The 24,627-nt window shown below is 35.1% G+C and overlaps 2 protein-coding genes across 9 annotated transcripts in view; one reads left to right on the forward strand and one right to left on the reverse strand.

Moving 5' to 3' along the window:
- Positions 1-22,125, forward strand: part of Sgtb (small glutamine rich tetratricopeptide repeat co-chaperone beta) — a 48,965-nt gene extending 26,840 nt beyond the window's left edge. The window contains exons 6-11 of one of the 2 annotated variants that reach the window (XM_027951630.2): positions 7,713-7,817; positions 13,844-13,982; positions 14,087-14,149; positions 16,370-16,407; positions 16,651-16,734; positions 18,255-22,125. In XM_027951630.2, coding sequence (XP_027807431.1) covers positions 7,713-7,817; positions 13,844-13,982; positions 14,087-14,149; positions 16,370-16,407; positions 16,651-16,734; positions 18,255-18,366 — 541 coding nt within the window. In that variant the 3' untranslated portion in view covers positions 18,367-22,125. The remainder of the gene's footprint in view (positions 1-7,712; positions 7,818-13,843; positions 13,983-14,086; positions 14,150-16,369; positions 16,408-16,650; positions 16,735-18,254) is intronic. The other variant, XM_071612563.1, reaches the window with a different exon arrangement.
- Positions 22,126-22,681: 556 nt separating this feature from the next.
- Trappc13 (trafficking protein particle complex subunit 13) overlaps positions 22,682-24,627 on the reverse strand; it is a 32,772-nt gene continuing 30,826 nt past the window's right edge. For 5 of the 7 annotated variants that reach the window (XM_071612562.1, XM_071612561.1, XM_071612559.1 and 2 more), the window contains 2 exons: positions 23,069-23,219; positions 22,682-22,945 (listed from right to left, as the gene is read on the reverse strand). In XM_071612562.1, the coding sequence (XP_071468663.1) occupies positions 22,838-22,945; positions 23,069-23,219 (259 nt within the window). In that variant the 3' untranslated portion in view covers positions 22,682-22,837. The remainder of the gene's footprint in view (positions 22,946-23,068; positions 23,220-24,627) is intronic. The other 2 variants (XM_071612560.1, XM_071612558.1) reach the window with 1 other exon arrangement.

The following is a 24,627-nucleotide window of genomic DNA, read 5'->3' on the forward strand; positions in this document are numbered from 1 at the left end:
TGAGTATATGTTTGAACATGTATACATATGTATATATATATATATATATAGTGTGTGTATATATATATATATATATATATATATATATATATATACACATACATATAATTTTCTTGCTGAAATGTGTGTGTATATACCTATATATACATAATTACATACGTACATATTCACATTAAAAAAATATTTTTTAATTGTCAATGGACCTGTATTTCATTTATTTATATGCTATGCTGAGAACTGAACCCAGTGCCTCACACATGCTAGGCAAGCACTCTACCACTGAGCCACAACCCCGTTCACATTTTTTAAAAACACTTTCTTGCTTTCTGAGACAACAGGGTATTTTACATTTGCCTTGTATTTTCCTTGCCTTAGACCTGAGCTCAGTTATTTCTCTAATGACCCTGTGTTCCTTTCAGTGGAGAATAGCATTTATATACTAATATCTGGTAGTGAGACATGATAATTGGTACTGAGATATTATTGCTTCTAGGTTTTTTTTTCGGTGGACTGACGTAGGCAATATATTTTTTGAAAAGTCATCAGTTTAGACAGATAACTTTAATTCACATTCCATTGTCATTATATTTCTGTTGTCCTTCTCCCGGATTGAAACCCTGCTGTCCAACAACACCAGAATACTCATTTGCTCTGTCATTCAGTATCCTTCAACTGATATCATAATACCAGTACTACACCACTAACAAGCCTACTATACTAGGTGAAGTTGAGAATTTCTTTGTAATTTTTCTTTTTGTTCTTAGAATACATTTCAGGATATATATTCAGAATACTATACTCGAAAGTTGCTTGAGTTCTTTCTTTTAAAATTAGGATTACTTGTTTCTGTTTTACTCAATTTGAAGGTTTTCTTTTCCTTCTTTTTGAAGTCTTGTTCCCATTTCTATCCAACCCATTGCATTTGCACCCATTTCCTAGAAGTTGATAGTGAGACTTTTAACATAGTTTTGACTTCTGAACCATGGAAATGTTTCACATAAAGTTAAAGGATGATCAGTACTGACTCTATATTTAGCAAGGTTCTTTGCCTTTTGTCTGATGTTAATGTTCTATACTGGCTGGGTTTCTTTGGTTGTTGTTGTTTGTTGGTTTTGCTTTGGCTTTCATTTCATCTGATTGTCTTTTTCTGTTACTTTAACTTTAACCTGTACATGATTATATTTTGGGTGATATCTTGTATCCAAGCTGAGAATTTCCATTTCCCATAGGCAACTTCGTGATTACTGATAAATTTGAATTGTTTTCTGCTTTCTTATGTTTTTAAAGCATGCTCCCCTCGTCCCACTTGGCTTCTCCTTCTCCTGCCTTTTTTTGGTTGGAAAGAATCTTCATTTCTTTCATTTTAATTATTTGGGAGTTTTACATTCCATATCTGTTCTTTTAATGATCATCCTTGTCATGCATTACTTTGCGTTGTATATTCAGTCAAATAGACCCATTCCTCTTTTCACATGAACTACCAAAACAGGTTTGTTAAATATTTTATCTTTGTAATTGAATTTCTTTAACTGAACCAAAGGACTGTACAGTTATCTTTTAATAAGCATTAAAAAAGCTTGTAACATCAGTTAGAAAAGTAAGCCCCTCAGACCTGCATATGAAGAAAGATTGACAGAAAACTATACTCAAAACCACCTTTTCTTTGTAGTTTTTCAACCTTTTCTCTCTCCCTAAACCCTGCCTCTTGCTCCCAATGGGCCATAAGCACTATTCAGGACAGAAGTGTTATTTTGCTTATTGCCATATCTATTATTAAAAGTGTGCATTAGGAAATCAATGATAGATATACTAATTGAATGAATAAAGAAGAAATATTTCATCTGGAGAAGAATTAGTGGAATGGTAATGGGATGGAGAACAGGAGACATGGAGAATTTCAGTTGCATGCCAACAGTAATTATACTTGTTTGGTATTGTCTTGACGATGGAGGTGAGCCCTACCAGAGGGAGACAGCGCTATCTGCTCTAAGGTTGTGTAGATAGTTCTAAGTGGCTTCATTATGTTGTAAGTTTCCAGTCATTCCCACAAAGGTTTCCTTCCTCCCTCCCTCCCTTCCTTCTTTCCTCCTTCCTTCCTTCCCCAGGGGGATGAATTCAGGGGTACTTAACCACTGAGCCACATCCCCAGCCCTTTTTTATATTTTATTTAGAGACAGGGTCTCAATCCGTTGCTTAGGGCCTCTCTAAATTGCTGAGGCTGTCTTTGAGCTCTCCATTCTCCTGCCTCAGCTCCTGAGCTGCTGGGATTACAGAGTTTTGAGGTAGAGGTGATACAGCAGGCATTAACATATCAGATAAATGGTCCCCAGTTGCTCTGAGATTCTGTGCAAAGTGGGTCGAACACATTGCCATCCTTAATTTATACCTGGATTTAGGTACATAGTTAAGATGTTTTTTGTTTTGTTTTCATGATACCAGGGATTGGACAGGGGCACTCAACCACTGAACCACAACCCAAGCCCACCCACACTTTTTTGTATATTTTATTTAGAGCAAGGCCTTGCTAAATTGCTGAGGCTGGCTTTGAGCTCAAGATCTTTCTGCCTCAGCGTCCCAAACGGCTGGGATTACAGGTGCACCACTGCACCTGGCACAGTTAAGGTTTTATTTTTCATCTTAGACTTGATAAATCATTTTAGGTTTTATTTATTTGTTCCTAGATAGTCTTATATATGCTAATGATGTGTGTGAGAATGCTAGAATGAGGATTAGTGTATTAGGGCGTGAATATACATTTATTAACGATACAATTTAATTAAGCAGGGCTGGGGGTGTAACTCAGTTGTAGAGTACTTACTTGCTTAGCATGTTCAAGGCCCTGAATTTGATCCCCAGCACTGAAAAAAAAATTAAGCAAAGAAATACAATAGAAATACATAAAGTCAACATTAAATTCAGAATGTATTTATACATTAATGGCTTAAAATACAATCCACATGGTATTATTGTTTCCTTTGAAAACTTTTGCTATATAACATTGAGAGTATGCTAAGTTGTATGTATTAGAATTTGATTTCTGATTACATTTTTTTTAAAGTATTTTCTTTTTTTTTTTAACTTTTAATATTTATTTTTTAGTTATCGGCGGGCACAACATCTTTGTTTGTATGTGGTGCTGAGGATCGAACCCGGGCCGCACGCATGCCAGGCGAGCGCGCTACCGCTTGAGCCACATCCCCAGCCCTTCTGATTACATTTTTAAAAATAAAATTCAGTTATCAAGATATAAGTAATTCCTTTTAGTTTCCTGAAGGCATTTAGTACATATTTAGTTAGACATTTGTTGTTGTTGTTATTTTTTAAAGCCATGTCATTGTTTCTCTGTGTACCCTTTTCAGAATGTCCCTACCTCCATCCTTTTTTTTGATACCTTTACCCTTCATACCTTTTATATTCATGTGTATAGCCACATACACTGATTGGAATAGAAGATCCTTAGCAGAAAGAAATGAGACTGGGCATTTTCTGTTCTACACAATCACCTTTTGAAGATATACAGAATGAGATGTCCATGATATATCAGATTCAAGGCCTGTGAATAAGGACTCAGAATTGCCTTTCCTATAGGATCTGGACTTCATATAGATTGCATACTTAGCTGTACAAGTCCCTCTCCCAGGGTCTGTACTTAGGTATAATAAAATCATTTTTAAAAAACTGTCTTAAAGCTTAGGCCATTAACTCCTCCTTTCTTCCCAGTAATGTTGTTACTTCATAGGAGAAATTTGGTTTGGTAGGTTTGTAATCACAGATTCAACTTCCTGAGTTGGCAAGATTTAAGACATTATCTACTTTCAGAAATGTTCCTTAGGCAACTCAAAACAGCAGGTGGAATAGCCAAGTAGATTTGAAAGCTTCCAGGACATGTTCCTGGCTCTCTGGACCAAAATATAAAATCACCCAAGGAAGAGATGTTGGTCTTGAGCCAACACCTCATTCCTCTCCTATTGTTGCTATGATACACAGTTTTGGTTCTGAATGTATTGTAATTTAGAAAGCCGAATTGGGCGTAAGTATGATTCATGGCTTTTTTTTTTCCCCCCTAATGCTGGGGATTGAACTCAGGATCCCTGCATGCTGGGCAAGTGCTCTACCTTTCAGTTACACTCCCAGGCCAGTGTGAGTTCTTTTGAAATCTATTTTTTGGGAGTTTGTATGCGTGTGTCAGCCATTGACATGTCTATAATCTGGTGAAGGCTGGATTTGAAAATTTTCCCGGAGTTAAACTACTCTAAAAGGAAAACCTCAACTTGTCTGGAAGCTTGTTAATTTTACACAATATAACTTTAATAAATGCATATAGGCCTGGAGTACTTGCATTAGATGGGGAATATAAGTGACCCAGACTCATGTGTTGTTAATCTGCTCTGCGGAGGCCTGCCTCTATGGGAATTCCTCAGTGTTATGGCCCACAGATGGTTATTCATTTTCCCAAACCAGATGGTGAGGGGATTGGAAAAAAGAGAGACACATACAAAAGTACAAAAAAAGTGGGACCCGGTGGATCAGCCAAACTTCTGATGGAAGAAGACTGACTATAAGCAGACTCAGAACATTTATTATATAGGTTTAAACATCAAAAGGATTTATTGTGAGAAACCTTCTTTAAGATAAACAAAACTAAAGTTGTGGGTAAAACAGCCCCATTAGAGCTTATCAGCTTATGCCTGTAACTCTCTACCTCAGGGCAGCATTTGAACCCGAGCCTATGAACTAATGAATTTCGTGGCTGGCATAGAATCTCCCTTGAGCAGGGTGTCACCTTATCTATTGGGCGATCTTTGATTGGCACCCTTGCACTGAGAAATTCCCAAGGAACCATCCTGTTGATCAGAACTAACTATCTGTTCCCCTTTCTTTTGTTTTTAAATATTTATTATTTAGTTGTAGTTGGACACAGTACCTTTATTTAATTTATTTATTTATGTGGTGCTGAGGATCAAACCCAGGGCCTTGCAAGTGCTAGGCGAGCACTATGCCGCTGAGCCACAACTCCAGCCCCTGTTCCCCTTTCTTTTTCTTCCTATTATATGGTTAATTCTTTAAGAATTTTTGGTGGATTTATAGTTCCAGGTTCAACTTCCAGGACTGGCAATCTTACTTTTACCACTTCTCTCCAGGATTCATTTTACATAATGCATTCTGTTCATGGAGATCTAATAAATAATTAATCTATTTTCATGTCCTTTCAGTAGTTATGAAGCATAATAATAAGCTTGATGTGATATAGAAAACAGTATTAAATAATGCTAAGTCTATAATTTAAAGGATAGGAGATTAGAAAATACTTACGGAATGTTGATGATCAGCAAGTGTTAAAACTTGGAGATAAATTACATTTTAGTCAGTTTCATTGTTTTCATGTGAGCTTACTAGAATTCAGGTAAGTCCCTGAAAGAAGTTACCTTTGGCTAATTTCAAGGAAGCAGATCTTAGGGCAGTTAAACAAAACTTTTTTTTTTTTTTAACATAGTTAAAACAACAAATGAAATTATAGGAGAAGAAGAAAGGTAAACAAAAGTAAAAATGAGAGTAGTGCTTCTCAGCATGCAGTGGGAGGGGACAGTGATGTCAGAGAGTTTGGGATAGTGTGGGGTATTTTCAGAGGCCTTTTGTCTGCAGACTCAACATAAAGGAAAGTCAGTTTCTAAGCTTGCAAGCACAAGTTTTCAGAAAATGCTTCCTTAGCCTTTATTAATAGAAGTGACCTAGGCCTTGGAGTTCCTGTATGAGGCAGTGGGGCTACAGCACTGTGCTTTGTGGGGGTATTATAAGAAGTAATTATGACACATGGCCCTGGCACCTGATCACTGTTGCTCATACATCTACTGATTTTTAGCTGCTGGCATTCCCCTTGTTTCCTGAGAATTTTTCTTCTTTTTTTTCTTGCCACATTAATTTTTTTTTTTAGTTGTCAATGGATGTTTATTTTATTTAGTTATATGCAGTGCTGAGAATCGAACCCAGTTCTCACACATGCTAGGCAAGTGCTCTACCACTGAGCCACAACCCCAGCCCTTGCCACATTTTTTATTGGTGCACAATGATGAGATTTGTTGTTACATATTCATACATTCACACAATATAATTTGCCAATATCACTCTCCAGTACTTCCCCCTCTTCTCTCTCTGTTCCCTTTCTTTTACTATCTCCCTTTGATTTTCATTAGATTCTGACCTCCCATCTTTCTCTTTTTCCTCTGTAGCTTCCACATAGGAGAGTAAACATAAGACCCTTCATCTTCTGATTTTGACTTATTTTGCTTAACATAATGACAATTTCATTTTTCTTTATGTCTGAATAAAACACCATGTGGCACATATACCACATTTTCTTTATCTTTTCATCTGTTGATAGATTGGTTCCATAGTTTGGCTATTGTGAATTGTGCTGCTATAAACATGGGCAGGCATGTATCACTGTAGCAAGATGACTTTAATTCTTCAGGATAAATACCAAGGAGTGATATAGATGAGTCATATGATGGTTCCATGCCTAGTCTTTTGAGGAATCTCTGAACTGATGCCCTTAGTGATTGTACTAATTTACAGTCCCACCAACAGTATAAAGTGTTCCTTTTTCTCTACATCCTCTTCAGCATTTATTTTTATTTGTATTCTTTTTTTTCTTATTTTTTTTATTGGTTGTTCAAAACATTACAAAGCTCATGACATATCATCTTTCATACATTTGATTCAAGTGGGTTATGAACTCCCATTTTTGCCCCAAATACAAGTTGCAGAATCATATCGGTTACACATCCACATTTTTACTTAATACCATATTAATGACTGCTGTATTCTGCTACCTTTCCTATCCCCTACTATCCCCCCTCCCCTTCCCTCTCATCTTCCCTCTCTACCCCATCTGCTGTTGTTTAATTCTCTCCCTTGTTTTTTTTTTCCCTTTCCCCTCACAAACTCTTATATGTAATTTTGTGTAACAATGAGGGTCTCCTTCCATTTCTTATTTGTATTATTGATGAATGCCTTTCTGACTAGCTGAGCATCCTTCTTAGAGTTCCTGTTTTTCTTCCTTGTTTCTCTTGTGAGTCACTTATTCCTACTTGGGAATATTACTGAGGGGATTTCACAAGCACAAGGATTTTATTCTATGGAAATATTCTTATTCCAAACTTGACATTTTAAACCTTTTCTTGAGGGACAAGATTATAAGAACTTCTGGGAGACTGAAAGAAGTTTAGTCTGCCTCAGAAGTGAATAAATGGAAGGATCTGTCTGACTGTCAGTGGTCTGGGGTATTGCTTTTATTTGTACTTGAACCCTACTATGAAAATGATCAGTTGACTGCACAGTGTGATCTCTGCAGCCCTTCACAGCATGCACTCACTCTGTGTGCTTAATAGTCCGGGTGCCCTGTTTGTCTCAATTTTCTGTTTGGGAAAATTAGAAAAATAGTAACTAGGTAGGTAGATAGAGTGTATGACTTATATAGTTTATCTTTTCTGTAGCAAAGAGTGAAAAGAAGCTTGCATATTTGCTTTCTGAAAAGAATTTTCCGAGCTTTTAAAAAAATTTGATCATATAATTATCTTAGTATAACTGAGAAATTTAGTAGGAGTGAGTAACCATTTGGAATAAGGAAAATGTAGCTTTTTTAGTACCTGAATATCTAAATTAGTGTCTCGGTAGCTACTTACAATAAATCTCTCTCTTTTTTTTTCTTTTAGGGCTGCTGCTCAAAGCAAATTAAGTCACTACACAGATGCAATAAAGGATTGTGAAAAAGCAATAGCAATTGATTCAAAGTACAGTAAGGCCTATGGGAGGATGGGGTAAGTTCTGGGAGAATGTTCAAAGTTGTACCAAGTAGTATCAGAGACACTGTTCTTAATGGTTTGATTATGAATTTCCTGTTTAGTATTACCCTCTCTGAATTAATAAGAAGATAAATATAAGGGAGGAATTGACTACAAATTTTGTGACTTGAGAGTAAGGTGACTAGTTATCTTATGACTGATTGGTTATTGAAGAAGATGGTATAACCACACAAGCAGAGTCATTTCTTGTCCATAACCACAAATCTAGATGAGTACCCAACACTGGTAGACAGTCCTATTTTTCTTACATCAAAATTCACCTTTTCATTCTCTCATGCAACTATTTTGCACCCACCCTTCACATTTCCACTGCTCCCCTTCCATGGTGACTCTCAGTTGATACTGCTTTACACTTAATTAAGAAAATAGACCTATTTTGAAGAGTAACAACTCATCTTCCTATTTCTGAGTCCACCAATCTACTTGCATTTGCATCTACAAAGATTGCCTTTTTTCTATAGATTGCCTTTTAAAATGAAAGGGTTCTTAAGAACATCACTTCCCTCCATATTTTAAGATCTCATTCTTTTATACTTTTGACGTCATACTTGTAATTATCCCCTTTATCTTCTACAACACTAGTTTTCCATCTCTAATCGCTGGCATGTGCAAACATCATAGACTGGAATCATCCCGTGTTCCTCTCCAGCTGTTGTCTCACATCCCAGTTCTTTTCTCTGTAAAGCCCCTGATGATTATCTGTACCTCCTGTCTCATCTCTTGTTCCTTATTCATCTCATCCAGCAGGCCTTTTGTCTATGTGATAGCTTATTTTGTCAACTTGACTGGGTAGAGGATCCCCTTGGTAAAACATTTCTGGGTATATCTATGTGAATATTTCTGGAAGGAATTAGCATTTGAATCTGTAGATTGAATAAAGATCATCCTCCCCATTGTGGGAGGGCAGCATGCAATCCTTTAATGGACTAAATACAACCAAAAGGCAGAGGAAGGGTCCATTCACTCTCTCCTCCAGCTGGGCATCCATCTTCTCCTGCCCTTGGACCTCAGTATTCCTGGATCTCAAACCATCGGCTCTTCTGGTTCTCAAATCTTCTGGTTTGGACTCTACTACACCACTAATTTTCCGGTACCTCTGGTTTACAGATGGCAAATAGTGGCACTTCCTACCTTCCATAATGAGCTAATGCTTCCTAATAAATCTTTCCATATATCTCTCTTTATACTATTGGTTTCTGTATTAGTCTGGATAACCCTAATACAGTCACTCTGTTGGTGAGATCACCAGTTTTTGGTATTTTATTGGAGCTAGTATTCAGTTCTGTATCTTCACCCTACCACATTTATATTATTTGGTGCAATTATCATAAGTTTGACAGATTTCATCCTCTATGATTTATCACACTTGCCTTGTTTTCCTTCTACTTCACTGTGTGCTCTTTTCTAGTCTTCTTCTTCTTCCTTTTTCACCTCTGAAAATGATGTTTTTTTCAGGGCTTTATCCTCTTCTACTGCTGTTTCTCTTCTGATTGCATCCTACCTGAGACTTTTTTTGGGGGTACTTGGGATTGAACTCAGGGGCACTCAACCACTGAGCCACATCCCCAGCCCTAGTTTGTATTTTATTTAGAGACAGGGTCTCACTGAGCTGCTTAGCACCTCGTAGTTGCTAAGCCTGGCTTTAAACTTGCATTCCTCCTGTCTCGGCCTCCCGAGCTGCTGGGATTATAGGTGTGCACCACCATACCTGGCCTGCCTTGCCTCAGACTTTTAAAGTCCATTTGTAGTTGTTACTCATTATTTGTAGGTTCTGTATGTATGATTTGCCTTTTTGATAAAATTTATGTGTAATCCACAATTCAATATTGATTTATGGTCATTGATTCTGTGGTCACTTATGAACATTCACAAGTAGTGAAAATTTCGAGTTTTCTGATGTGTGTTACTGTCTGAGGTAGATAACATGATAGTCTTCTTTTTTATTTTAGCTCACGCTGAAACAGTCTATTTGGTGGTACATTGTTTTTGTATTTTTAAATCTTTTGTGATTTTGCTGCTTATGGTAGTCCAAAGTGTAGGCCGAAGTGTTCCTAAGTGCAAAAAGATTGTAATGTGTCTTATGGAGAAAATACATGTGTGAGATAAGTTTTTGTTTAGGCATGAGTTAGACTTGTGGCAGTGATTTCAGTGCTAATTAATAAAAAATGTATATTAAATAAGGTTTATTTAAACAGAAACACATATACAACAAAGTTATGTATTGATCAGGTGATGAAAATGTTCACAGAGTTTCACAGGAACCTAACCCTATACTTTCACTAGGAACAATTTAGTATTTGCTAATTCATGGAGGCTTTATAGAACATAACTCTGTGAATGAGAATCAACTATATATGTTGTTGGATCTCTTAAATTATATGTCTGAACTTCAAACTCATATATTCAACCACTTCTCATTATGTTCAGATATTTAATAGGCATTTTGTTTTAAACAGAGCTCTTGTTCCATTCTTAAATCTTCCCATCTCAGTAAATTATACCATCATTCATCTACCTAGTGTTCAGGTTAAAAGCTGAGGAGTCAGTCTTTATTCATATTACACCTGGCACATCTAATATATTAGCAAGTCCTGTCTAGTCTAGTTTCTGAGTGTATCTTAGACACAGATATTGAGCACTCTCTTGCTTACAGGCCTAGTCCAAACTGCATTCTCTTACCTAGACTACTGCAGTCACTTCCTAACTCGTCTCCCTGCCTCCATTCTGCCTCTCACCCTGGCTGATCCTCTAGAGAAGGCAGAGTGAGCTTTCTAGAATACATAATTTAGATCATGTCACTCCACTACAACTAGAATAGAGTCTGAGCTCCGATGATCCTATATAGCACCTGACTGCTCTGACAGCATCTATTTCTTTTTTTTAAATTTATTTTTATTTATATATAATAGCAGAATGCATTACAATTCTTATTACATATATAGAGCTCAATTTTTCATCTCTGGTTGTATACACAGTATATTCACACCAATTTGTGTTTTCATACATGTACTTTGGATAATAATGATCATCACATTCAATCATCATTAATTATCCCATGCCCCCTCCATTCCCCTCCCACTCCTCTGCCCTGTCTAGAGTTCTTCTGTTCCTCCCATGCTCCCTCTCCCTATCTCACTATGAATCAGCCTCCTTATATCAGAGAAAACATTTGGCATTTGTTTTTTTGGGATTGGCTAACTTTATCTTCTCTAACTCCATCCATTTATCTGCAAATGCCATGATTTTTATTCTCTTTTATTGCTGAGTAATATTCCATTGTGTATATATGCCACATTTTAAAAATCCATTCATCTGTTGAAGGGCATTTAGGTTGGTTCCACAATTTAGCTATTGTGAATTGTGCTGCTATAAACATTGATGTGGCTGTGTTCTTGTAGTGTGCTGTTTTTAAGTCCCTTGGGATAGACCGAGGAGAGGGATAGCTGGGTCAAATGGTGGTTCCATTTCCAACTTTCCAAGAAATCTCCATACTGCTTTCCATATTGGCTGCACCAATTTGCAGTCCCACCAGCAGTGTATGAGTGTACCTTTTCCCCACATCCTCATCAACAATTACTGTTGTTTGTCTTCATAGCTGCCATTCTGACTGTAGTGAGATGAAATCTTAGAATAGTTTTGATTTGCATTTCTCTAATTGCTAGTGATGATGAACATTTTTTCATGTGTTTGTTGATTGATTGTACATCTTTTTAGAAGTGTCTCTTCAGGTCCTTGGCCCATTTATTGATAGGGTTATTTGTTTTTTTGGTGTCTAATTTTTTGAGTTCTTTATATACCCTAGAGATTAGTGCTCTATTTGATGTGAGAAGTAAAAATTTGCTCCCAATATGTAAGTTCTTTGTTCACCTCACAGATTGTTTCTTTTGCTGAGAAGAAACTTTTTAGCCTGAGTCCATCTCATTTATTGATTCTTGATTTTAATTCTTGTGCCACAGGAGTCTTATTAAGGAAGTTGGGGCCTAATCCCATATGATGAAGATTAGGGCCTACTTTTTCTTCTATTAGACTTAGGGTCTCTGGTTATATACCTAAGTCCTTGATCCATTTTGAGTTGAGTTTTGTGCATGGTGAGAGATAGGAATTTAATTTCATTTTGTTGCATATAGGTTTCCAGTTTCCCAGCACCATTTGTTGAAGAGGGCTATGTTTTCTCCAATGCATGTTCTTGGCACCTTTGTCTAATATAAGATAATTGTTGTTTTATGTGTCAGTCTCTGTGTCCTCTAGTCTGTACCATTAGTATTTGCTAATTCATGGAGGCTTTATAGAACATAACTACCTAGTGTTCAGGTTAAAAGCTGAGGAGGCAGGAGGATCTTATGTTTTGGTGCCAATACCATGATGGTTTTGTTACTGTTGCTCTGTAGTATAGTTTAAGGTCTGGTATAGTGATGCCACCTGCTAAGGATTGTTTTGAACTATTCTGGGTCTCTGATTTTTCCAGATGAGTTTCATGATTGCTTTTTCTATTTCTATGAGGAATGTCATTGGAATTTTTATCAGAATTGCATTAAATCCGTACAGTGCTTTTGGAAGTATGGTCATTTTGATAATATTAATTCTGCCTATCCAAGAGCAAGGTAGATCTTTCCATCTTCTAAGGTTTTCTTTGATTTCTTTCTTTTAGTGTTCTGTAATTTTCATTATATAGATCCTTCACCTCTTTCATTAAGTTGATTCCCAAGTATTTTATTTTTTGACATCATCTCTTTCTACATTATTTTCTGTGCTTCTTCCTCTTCAGTCTTTGTCCTATACTTTAAGCATACCAAGCTTTCATCTTTTTTAGGGAATTTGTGTTTACTGCTATTTCTATTTAGAATATTCCTCCCCTGATTTCCTGGTAACCGCTTTCTTCATGTCATATAGGTCATCTCAGTGTGGCATTTTTGAGCAGCTCTTTCTTTATTCTCTTTAGTATCTATTCTTTTTGATTGCATATTTCATGCCTGTCCTCCCCAAGTAGAATGAGCTTTTCTTAACGTGAGAAAATTTATCTTTTTCATTGTGGAATCCTGAGTATTCACAATAGTCCTGGTATATAATAAGACTTTAATAAATATTTATTGACTGTTTATTAAGGTTGGGTACTCTGATTAAGTATCTTTCAGGGTTGATGGGTGGAAAATTAATTTGGTTGTGAGAATTTCTCTGTGGTTGATACTGTAGTTTCTTTTAATCAAAAGTCTGTGAGGTAAGTCAGAATAAGAAAAAAAAAATTGGATTAATATGTTAAAAACAATCTCAGCACAAACAAAACCCCCCAATACTATCTTTCTATATATAGCATTATTGTTTCATTCTGAAGTAATTTTCCAATAAATAAATTATAACTAGGTGGAGACAAACATTAACATTTAATAACTAATTTTTATTTGTGCCTGGGTAATAATTTGTTATTTGAGTTGTAAAGAATGCTAATTTTCTCTATTTAACAAAAATGTCTTGTTCAGGATAGTCATCTGATACCCCGCAGCCTACTTTTTAAATAGAAAACTCATATTTATGGTTGCTGAAAGACACTATTAGGAAGAAAGAATGTGGGATGTTTTGAAGCATAGATATATTTTAGAGTTTTTAAAAATAGAACTAGCATCATGGATTTACATGACCACAGGGTTGTCAGCACAAATCTTTGCAGAGTTCACTCCAGGCATTCATAAAGCAAATTACCTCAATATTAGGCTTAAAAAAGGGAAAGGCAGATAAAGGTCATCTCTAAAGCATTTGTTCACAATCCATATAGTATAACCAAACTTTTCAGCAAGCAGAATAGAGAGAAATACGATTTATAGAATCTTGGAATTAGAGGGAATTTTAGTGATACTCTTGTGAACCACAGTACAATATTAATAAGTTAAGTATAATATGAATTTGAATTATTAAGATTTGACTTTGTGATTTCCTGATGTTCTTTAGCATAACTCTTATACTCTATATTTACCCTGTATTTTTTTCAGGCTGGCCCTCACTGCTATGAATAAATTTGAAGAAGCAGTTACAAGTTATCAAAAGGCATTAGATCTTGACCCTGAAAATGATTCCTATAAGTCAAATCTGAAAATAGCAGAACAGAAGTTAAGAGAGGTATCTAGTCCTGTAAGTTGTTAATGCAGAATGAGTGAAATATTTTCTGTCATTCATAATTTATTGAAATTAATTTTTAGTGGTTGGAATGATTCTTAGATATAACTCTTCCACAGACAGGAACTGGATTGAGCTTCGACATGGCTAGCTTGATAAATAATCCAGCTTTCATTAGTATGGTGAGTATACCTCCTTTTACTGACTGTTTTACCTAGAGCTATATTTCCAAACTTTCATTTTTTCCATAGTCTTTTAAGAGATGGGGGTCTTGCCATGTTGCCCAAGCTGTCCCTGACTCTTTAGTTCAAGTGATCCTCCTGCCTTTGAGTAGCTGGAATTTCTGGCTCAGGACTTTTTAGAAGGGAGCTTCTGTGATGGTGGTAGTGAAATACCGGGGGCAGAGGCTAAGACAGGGATGCTTCACCGGTCTACCTGCCTCTGAAAGAAGACAGGCATGGATGTCACAAAGCCCCTAAATTCCCCACAGTGGAATGAATATAAAACTCTGTGAACATGTGTGCTTTTCTAGGAGAAAACCATGTTTTTCATCAGATTGGCATAGGAATCTGCAATTACACTGAAGGTTAAATTTCTTACGTGAAACTGGTCCTAGGAAGATATATCTAAGAATTTAAGTCTGAGAATTGAGGCTATAGTGGTTCTTTAAGCTTGTCGCTCAGCATTCAGCTTAAGCAATTATTTGGGGTTGCTTGAGCTATATAGTTCAGTGGTAAAGTGTTTGCCTAGCCTGTGTAAAGCTCTTGTTAAGCAGCACCACAAGGAAAAAAAAAGTGTATCTGAACTTTTCATGTCAGACTCTCATATATAAATTCTATTATACAAACCAACAAAATAATTTAGGAATCTTTTGGAAAACATACATGCTTTGATCCATTGTGTGGTAAATTTGATTTAGTGGGTATAGGCTGTTACCTGGGCATACAAAGCTCCCTAGAGAACTGTATACTTTGGATGAGGAAACATTCTGTCATACCTGTGCCCCTGGAAGGCAGGAAATCAGTTCTTATTTATCTTTGGTTTCTTCAAATAAATGTCATGGATCCATCCAAAGCAGTTGAAATGCAGATGACTCACTTCCAGTGAGATTAGGAAGTCTTTTGAGCGTTGGTAGTACCTCCACCCTACCATCAAATTTATTACCAACTTGCTGGCAAAGAAGTCTTTAATGTTTGTGACATTTTTTAAATCCACTACCCACTTTCAGGATTCAGGTTATGCTATTGTCTTTATGTAAGACATAAAAATGAAATTCTTTTTAGATTTGACTTAGGCTCCAAAGTGCTATGTGCCAAAATAGGGCATGACACCACCATGCAGGAGTTAAATAAGGCAGTGATTAAAAACGTATTTTTGACTCTTAAAAATTGAGTCAGGGCTACTGAAAGAGGTAGTGCACACCTGTAATTCCAGCTTCTTGGGAGGCTGAGGCAGGAGGATCTTATGTTCAAGGCTTGCTCAGGCAACTTAGCAAGACCCTGTCTCAAAAAAACAAACAAACAAACAAAACAAAACAAAACAAACAAACAAACAAAAAAACACTGGGAATATATAAGTCAGTGGTAAAATGACCCTGGGTTTAATCCCCAGTACTTGGGTCAGGGCTGATGATATAACACATGCTTAGCATGTGTGATGCCAAGGAATTGAGTAGCTGGAATTTCCGGCTCAGGACTTTTTAGAAGGGAGCTTCTAAAAGCTCCCTTCTAAATTCCCTGCTAAAAGTCAGCTTGATAGATAAGAAATGGGGTTTTGGAGAGTTATTAAGAGTTTCAGAGCCCTGCTTCATGCATGAAGTGGGAATCCTGCTTTCATCTCAGTCCTACTGAGAAAGGGCTTTTCTGGTCCATTCTGAAAGCCACACAGAGCAGTCACATCCAAAGGGTCTTTTGGGATGGACCCTTTCAAGTGTAGGAGATTTTTTTTTTATACCTTTTTTTAAAAATATATTTTTAGTTGTAGATGGACACAATACCTTTATTTATTTTTATGTGGTGCTGAGGATGGAACCCAGTGCCTCACATGTGCAAGGTGCGCGCTCTACCACTGAGCCACAAACCCAGCCCCAGATTCTTTATACTTTTAAAGTTTCTATTTTTCCTTTTGGGTTAATTGATCTGATCAGCAATAGTAAGTGAACTGCTATCAATAGCCTTAGTTTATAGTGCTATTTATAGTACTGAATCTCATTAGCCTTGTAATATTTTTAATGTCAGTTTTCCCAATATCTCCTATTTTTACCTTCCCATTTACTTTGTGTAGCACTGAGTCTCTACAGGATGCTAGTACTTACATGGTTTAGCTTTCATACCTTTAAAAAAATCTTTGTTAAAGATCCCTATTAACTACCTTTAATGGGAGGTACTATTTTTCAATTCCAGGCAGCAAGTTTAATGCAGAACCCTCAAGTTCAACAGCTGTAAGTACACAGAAGGAGCTTGTTACATTTTCCTCTTCTACTTGCCAGTCTTTTAAGTTGAGCACAGTAGCTAAAATATGATAATACTTCCCTGAATGCCAGTCATTTAGAATTTGAAACTACAATTTGATCTAACCTCTTACATAATGTAGCCTTAGCTTTTTTTTTTTTTTTTTTGGTCCAGTTACCCTATTTGTTAAGAATATATCCTAATCTCAGTGATACATCTTTTGCATACCATAGAATGTCAGGAATGATGACAAATGCCATTGGAGGACCTGCTGCTGGAGTTGGAGGCCTAACTGACCTGTCTAGCCTCATCCAAGCGTAAGTCTCACTTAAAACAGAAGTAATGAACATTTATTTTCTAAGGTGAGGGGCAAGGGCTTGCTGCTTTTTAAATCTTTTACTGTTAATATCATTGGTCTCCTTAAAGTTATTAAAACTGAAAACAGTTCATAAGTAGGAGTTACTTTTCAGATTGAAAGGCAGGAATCCAAAAAACATGATGAGTCATCTATCTAGCTCTGTCTTTTAAGAAGAGCAATCACAGGTGTTCAGTATACATTTTTCCCTTCCCAATGGATCTTAAAGTATCAGAAAAATCTTGAAGGACAGAAATTAGAAGTAGGCAATTTACATCTCTATTCAATAGGTAGAAAAACTGAGGTACAAGTTAGTGATTTACTCAGGAGTTCAGAGCATCAATGGCAGGGTTTGGTGTATATTTATTCTTTTGATTTGCAGCCTAATTTTTTGTTACTTACTTTGTTGTCAGTATGAAATTAGGATCCTCAGTTTCTTACTTGGGGTTATTAGTACTATCATCTTCATATATAGAGGGGCCTAAGGATTGGTGACCTGCTACTTGTAAGGGCATAGAAACAGTAAGAATCTTAAATCCAAATATATTATAATCTCATATGTAAAGTAGTTAATCTTCCATTTTTACCAATGAAGACCCAAGAAAAAGTTTTTTTGACAGACTTGAGTAACTACTCAGGGATATAAAAGTCAAATATCCACCTAAAATATATTTTTATATTGTGTTTAGTTCAGTGGTAGAATATTTGGTGAGCATTTCCAAGGCCCTGGGTTTGATCCCCAACACTGCAAAAATAAGTGAAAATAAATAAATGAAATCATGTTACATGTATTAATGTTCACACCTTTACTCAAATTTTTCAGTATCTGTTATCACTAGAGAAATTTGTTATATCTTCTCATTTGAGCCCATTTCTTTTACTTGTATCCAGATTGCTTAAGATAGTTTGCTTTTTGAATATGTGTCTGATGTAGTCAACTGGAAGTTTTATATGATGCCACAAGTACCGTTTGCTGTTTTTGATCATGATTATAATCTCTTAGAATACTGTATTTTTAGAGTGATCTTTAACATGATTATTATGATTCTGACACATATAACTGAGGTCACAAATTTAGGAAACTTCTTTGCCTTTTTAAAAATCTGTTGTTAGGTAACGTCTGTAAGTATCTCAAACTGTCACACCTTGTCCTATAAGAAAGTAATAAGACTTTTTAAAAGAGTAGAGTATATTACCATAAATGCATTTCCTGAGCCCTTTGCTTATTGTGGATTCACCCAATCCAGGCACTCATTTTTTAGCTTGGGTATTTTGTTTTCTTCATTTGATCTTAGAAGGTTGAGAGTCAGTGTGTACACTATTAATAATGCTATATGTATAATGCTATTGGGAAAGTCATGATTCTAAAACTTGTTTTATAGGAAAAGTTTCTTTTAGGTAGTCTCACATCTTCTGAACTTATTTTTGCATGGATATTATATGACTGGAAATTCCCTAATTTATTTTGCTTCTTTACTACAGGGGACAGCAGTTTGCTCAGCAAATACAACAACAGAATCCTGAACTTATAGAGCAACTGAGAAATCACATCCGGAGCAGATCCTTCAGCAGCAGCACTGAAGAACATTCCTGATTTGATCAGAATATGGCCCAGAATATAAATGTTTTATGGCTCCAAAGTATTCACTGTAGATAGTAGCCAAAAACAAAAAACAAAAACAAAAGCACCATATCTGATGTGTGAGAATAATGAAGGAAAACCTCTTGTGTATATTCTTAAAGAATAATTCTGTTTAGATAATAGGTTTATCACAAACAGAGGTGAACATAACAGACTCCTTTGGAAGCAAATGATTAGTAGCCTTGTTAAGTGTCAGTATGGCACTGGAACAAGGTTCCATCCATTTTGAAACTTTTATCATATTTGTATATTAGACTTACTAGCAGAGTATATTTATTGAACAGTAGGACTGTTTATTGGTGAGTTCTTTAGCTCTTAATTCCCTTCAGGAAGGTTTTTTTTTAGCAGGAAGATAGGACTAAGTGGAAAAGTATCCTATGCAGGTTGAGAAGAAATATATTTGTCACTTGACAAGCGTGTCAGGAAAAGAAACTTATTACATAGGTTTAGCTTTGATAAGCGCTGTCAATATATGTCATAGGTGTCAGTACTGTTTTTGATGCTGCTGTCTTGATGAGTGACAGGGAGTCTTTAAGAGCTTGTGGAAAGCAGTTATTTGGTACAAGGGATGCTATGAAGAGAAAAAATAATGTGAATTTATATGTAAAGTAAAGGTAGGATGCTCAGGTTTTTTGCATAGTTCTTAAATAATCTTGTCTGCAGTTTAATATCAATAACATTAGCATGGCCAGTTATGATAAGTATATAATAAAATAACACTTAGAAATCCTTATTTATACTGATTAGGTTAGTGATATGTAACTGTTCAACTTAATTACCACAATTTCCCTGGTGGTAAACTTAGGTTTGAAAATTATCAAATATACCTATATTTAAATAAGCCAATGGCTTGACCCTAAGTTAAGGATTTTCTAAGTGAAATTTAATTATATACTCATAAACATTGATTTTTTTTTTTAAAAAAGTAATAATTATTTGATGGATTAAAAAATGCATCTATTAGTAACATTGCTTGTTCATGCAATCCTCTGCTATAATTTGGCTTGGCATGCCAATCTTATGCTTAACCTTAATTTGAGGCAATTTAAATATAACAGGAGACATAAAATTTTTTATTATAAATTAGATGCCATATTGGTTGGTAGGGGAAATGCCATTAGGTACTAATGGCATGGTTTTAAATACAGGGGAAAACAAGACAAGTCTAATTCCAACTGGGATTTTGTTGTTAATCTTGAAATTGGTGAAGTGGGCTAACCTGTAATGATTTTATAAGTGTTATGAGGGAAAACTGAAAAAGAAGGTAATTTAAAAAATTTGTAAAATTGATGCAATAAGGACCTTACTATAACAGTTCCAAAAAGACTATTTGATACACTTAAGTTTCTCCTTTTTTTCCCCCCTTTGTGAGATAAGAACCATGAACCATGGTTTTGTAATTTCAGTGTGATCATCTCCTGGGGGAATTCATTATATATGCAGAATGAGGGCCACACTATCAATTTTTACTTAGTAAATACTGTATTAAGACGTAGGAATCAGCATTTTAAGTAGTGTACCGGTTTAGAGGTAGGTCCAAGGACTCAAATTTACAGCAATATTAGATTTCTCCCCAACTAGACCAACAAATACTTATCCACTTGGACTTGGGCCAAAATGAAAGAACTGTGTGAACCTATAGTTAAGGCCAGAGAATAACAGGCCCTCTGAAATTAAATTTCCTATATTGCATCTAATCCATCTTAATTTTTTACGAAGTTACACACAGCTCCTAGTGTTTAAGTGTTATAAAAGAATGAAGTACTAATCAAACAGGAGTTACAGTTGTGATTAAAAAGAACAAAGCTGATCCTTAAAACTAGTCATTTTTATTCAGTGTTTAATAAGTTAATGTTTTTAGCATTCCTATTTTGAGTGCATTAAATATTCTTTTAGATCAATAAAATTTGATAAGCCTGTAGCTGACTATGAAAATAGAATATACAAATTAATAGTCTATTATCAGAAATTAAAGAGGAGGGCTGGGGATGTAGCTTAGTGGCAGAGAGATTATGGGAAATGGTGGGTTTATACATCTCTAGCACAAAATGCAAAAAAAAAAAAAAGCAGATATACCCGAGACCCTGTAGACATAAAAGGGTAATTATAAACACTATGACTAACTCTAGATCTATATATTTTACAACTTAGATGAAACAGACATTCTTTCTAAGGTAAAAACTACCCAAGCTCACTGGAGAAACAGCCTGAATAGACCTATATTTTACAAAGTTGAGTTTATAGATAAAAACCTTCCAAGAAAGAAAACTATGGGCCAGATGACTTTAATGGTGAACTCTACTGAGCACATAGGGGAGAAATTAACATCAAATCTACTCATTGTGTTCTAGAAAACAGAAGAGGAAGAAACACTTTCCAACTCTTTTTTTTTTTATTTTGGCCAGTGGTACCTGGATAACAGAATCAAAGAGAATAGTAAGAAAACACTTTAAAACACTGCCTTCATGTGCTAGCATCTGTAGTTAAAGGGAGCCATTCTTTTAACATGAAATTATGGGAACTGGTGTGTTCCATTTCATGCTGTTTCTTTGAGAATATATCACCCAAAACAAAATATTGTCAATCTAGATGACACCTGTCCACTTATGTGGATTCCATTCAAGGCAAGCCAGCTTTACTCTTCAGGTCCCTTCATCACTTTGGAATCATTGCATTAGAAGCCATTTCAAGAAAGTTTTGTGTGATTTGATTGTACTAGATATTTTTAAAATTATAGAGAATATTATTATTCCTTGTCTGGAAAATATAGTCACTTCTCAGAGAAAAAAAGAGGGCATTAAAATAAATCTTTATATACAGACATTCTAATATGGAATGCTTGACTTTCATTACACACATTTCATTGTAGTAGCTGTAACCATGCTATAGAAAACAGAACATGTCCTTTTTATGCAAGTGACATTTTCATTTAATGTACCAAATTGTTAATTTGATTTTTATAAGTTGAACACAGATCCTTTCTAAAATGGCATTATCTAATCTTTACTTAAATAATGTTACTTATAAATAGAAGAGACTGTACTTAAGTCAATGTATACAGCAGATTTAAATTGACTATTATGTTAAAGTTTGAAAGAATGAAACAGGTTCCAGTCATGAGAAGATGCTTGAAAAACAATCAAAGTACCCAGTGCAGTGGCTATAGTCTTATTTCATCATTTGATTAATCTTAAGTCATTTTGGAAGAATGAATACTTCAGTTTTACACTGCTTGCACTTTATTTTGCGTAGATATCTCATTAACTCTTATTTGAGGGGCAACTCTTCTGAATATAGCTTTCATTTTGAGCAAAATTTGTCATGGCAATAAATAAATTATGCATTCAAGAAAAACCAATTTTTGTATTTGACTTAATGTACTCTTACATTTAAGAAACTACACATTCTTGAATTTCAGCTTACGAAATAGGATGATTTTATTTAGGAGTATAACCTTTTTTTCCCCTGGCAAAACAGTGAAACATTTTGTTAAATTTATGTTGCAAAGTGTTTAGAGCCTTATTTCTCTCACTGTTTTTGTTCATGGCATAAATGTGATTACATGCAGAGATAGTTTTATAATATTAATACATGATTTAGAGTTTAAAATCAAATATTAGAAGGTAGGACTCCTTTAAATATGTGTAATGGAAACAGTTCATTTTTCAATGGGAAAAATCTAGGAGTTTGTAGCTTAGAATTAGGTCATTATTAGGCATTTTAGTGAAAAGTTAAATCAACAACCAACTAAGAAATAAATGAATTTTGATCTGCTGTTCAGTATCTGAAAGTTAGATTTATTTTTATGTATACACAAACACAACACATACCAATACAATGATTTTGAGAATAACTAGAAAAGTTCATACTGTGTTAGCAAATTATCAGGTTACAGGGGACTACCCCATTTGTTTTAAACAATCCTTTCTGTATTGTGAGAATTCTAAAATTCAGATAAACAACTTTATCTTCCAGATTGAGATCAGCAAACGGTCACCCACAGGTCAGATCCAGTAAGCTGCCTATTTTCGTAAATACCACTGTGCTTTTTTTTTTTTTTTTTTTTGCCTACAGCTGCTCTTGCACTATATTTGGTATTTTGCCCTTTATAAAAAAAGTTTGCTGACTACTGTTCTAGGTACTTGCTAAGGACAAATGGCCTCAAATATAGAACTTTTGTAGAACAAAGTCCAAAGGTCACCTAAAATGAAGCAAAGTACAGAAAATATAAAAATGTCCACTTAAGAATATAACTCACAAGATAAAATTGATTCTTCTCAAAACAAATATTTAATATTTTAACTTACAGGAAAGAAAAACAATATATACTTATTTTTGATTTGAACATTTCACAAAGGTGAAAAAAATACAGAAAGCAGTTCTGTGAAAACAAATGAAAAAAGCATAACACTGGGAATTTCCTTTAGCTTTCCACTTTAACGGCTGAAGATACCACACAGACTTGTGCGATGTCATCATATTCATATGTTCTCTTTAAGAATGTGTCTGTTATTCTTAAGCCGGAAACACTCTATTGAGAGAAAGATGAAGGCCTCAGTTTTTAATCACTGATAATTATTAGAGAAAATATGGCTATAATAAATGACTATAAATTAGCCCCCATACACTTGAAATCATTGAAAAGAGAACATACTTGTAGTCCCTGTACCGAAGACAGCAGAGTAAGGGCAAGGCAGAGAGAAGAACTTGGATGCAGCTTTCCAAGCTGTCTTCCTGAAATACCACACCAATGAATAGAACTGGTATTACACATTTCCAAAACCAGATCCATCGTCCTTTCACTGCTGGGGGAATCAGAAAAACAGGAATAAATCTTGTTCATTTCACATGGAGATATTAGTATTTCTCCTTTATTTATTTATTTTTCCTTTTTAGTAAATTTGCTTTCTGGGTATGCTGGAGAACAAAACAAAGAGAAATGAAAAGCTATTTATCATTTTTATATTAAGAGAGTCAGGAAAATGAAAGGAGATGGCATATTTTGAGGCTTAAAATGGCTTTAACCTAATCTGCCTGCTGGAAATCAGTTTTCTGATTCTATTGTTGAACACTGGTTCCCTAGTGCTAATTTGTTAATGACTGCCATTTCTCTGGGAAACTTCTGTGCCTCCTGTTGTTTCATTGTACTCTTACTATTTCTATTACAGGAAAGAAAATGAGAAACAGAGTCTGGTCTAGTGCTTTTGAAAACCGATCTGTTCCTTTAGCATGCATACAACTTAGAAAAATGACAAGATTCATAAGAAGTAAATACTATTCATGCTTGCTTATGGTTTTATTTACTATGAAAAGACTTGTCACTAGGTCATCTAGCAAAAGTATGACAAAAAGCTCACAATGAAAGACAGTCTCCTATACCACCATTCAAATACTTATTTAAATTTTAGTTTATTCATTTTTTAGACATATTGACTTGATGACATTAACTTTTATAGTCTCTATTCCCTAACATTTTAAATGCTATATGTCAGAAACTAGGTTCGATGTACTACATAAATTTCCTCATTAAATTCCATAAGCACCCAGTAAAGTTTGTACATACTGTATGTATGTTCTCTGTGTGTATTGTGTGTATGTGGGGGAGGGGATCATATTTTTATAGATGAGGCAGCTCAAGATCTAAGTGCCTTTAGAAAACTTATTTGAATCATGAAAAGTTAAAAGTGAAGGTCAAAAAATAAATTAACTTTCAAACTTTTACACTGCCAGTTATAAACTGATTTGCTTACACCTTGAAAAAACAAAAAAATTCCCTAACATACCTGTTGAGCACAGTTTATTTGCCTTGGGTGCCTTGCTATTTACTGAGCTCTTATGATGTGGCATAAACTGCATTTATAAAGTGAGTAAGACAGCTTTTCTTAACTCACAAATCATTAAGGAAGAAACTAAGTTATTTGTAAGAGTTCCTAAAAAACTAAAGTAGAATTTACAATGGCAGAGAAACATGATTAACTATGCTTCGGAAAATCTAGGTAACTTCATAGAGGAAATAGGTATTTCTGAATTTAATCCATAACATATTCTTTTCTCATTCTTATTTCACATATTTGTTGAATATATGAATATTTTCCATTTCACTAATAGCAAAAGGCTGGAACAGATATGGAATTAAAGGATTATATATTCAAACTATATAGGATGGGATTCAACATTTGCAATACTATCAAATTACCCCAACAAATCAGACAC

This window comes from Marmota flaviventris, chromosome 5, assembly GCF_047511675.1.
Source record: "Marmota flaviventris isolate mMarFla1 chromosome 5, mMarFla1.hap1, whole genome shotgun sequence".
NCBI lineage: Eukaryota > Metazoa > Chordata > Mammalia > Rodentia > Sciuridae > Marmota > Marmota flaviventris.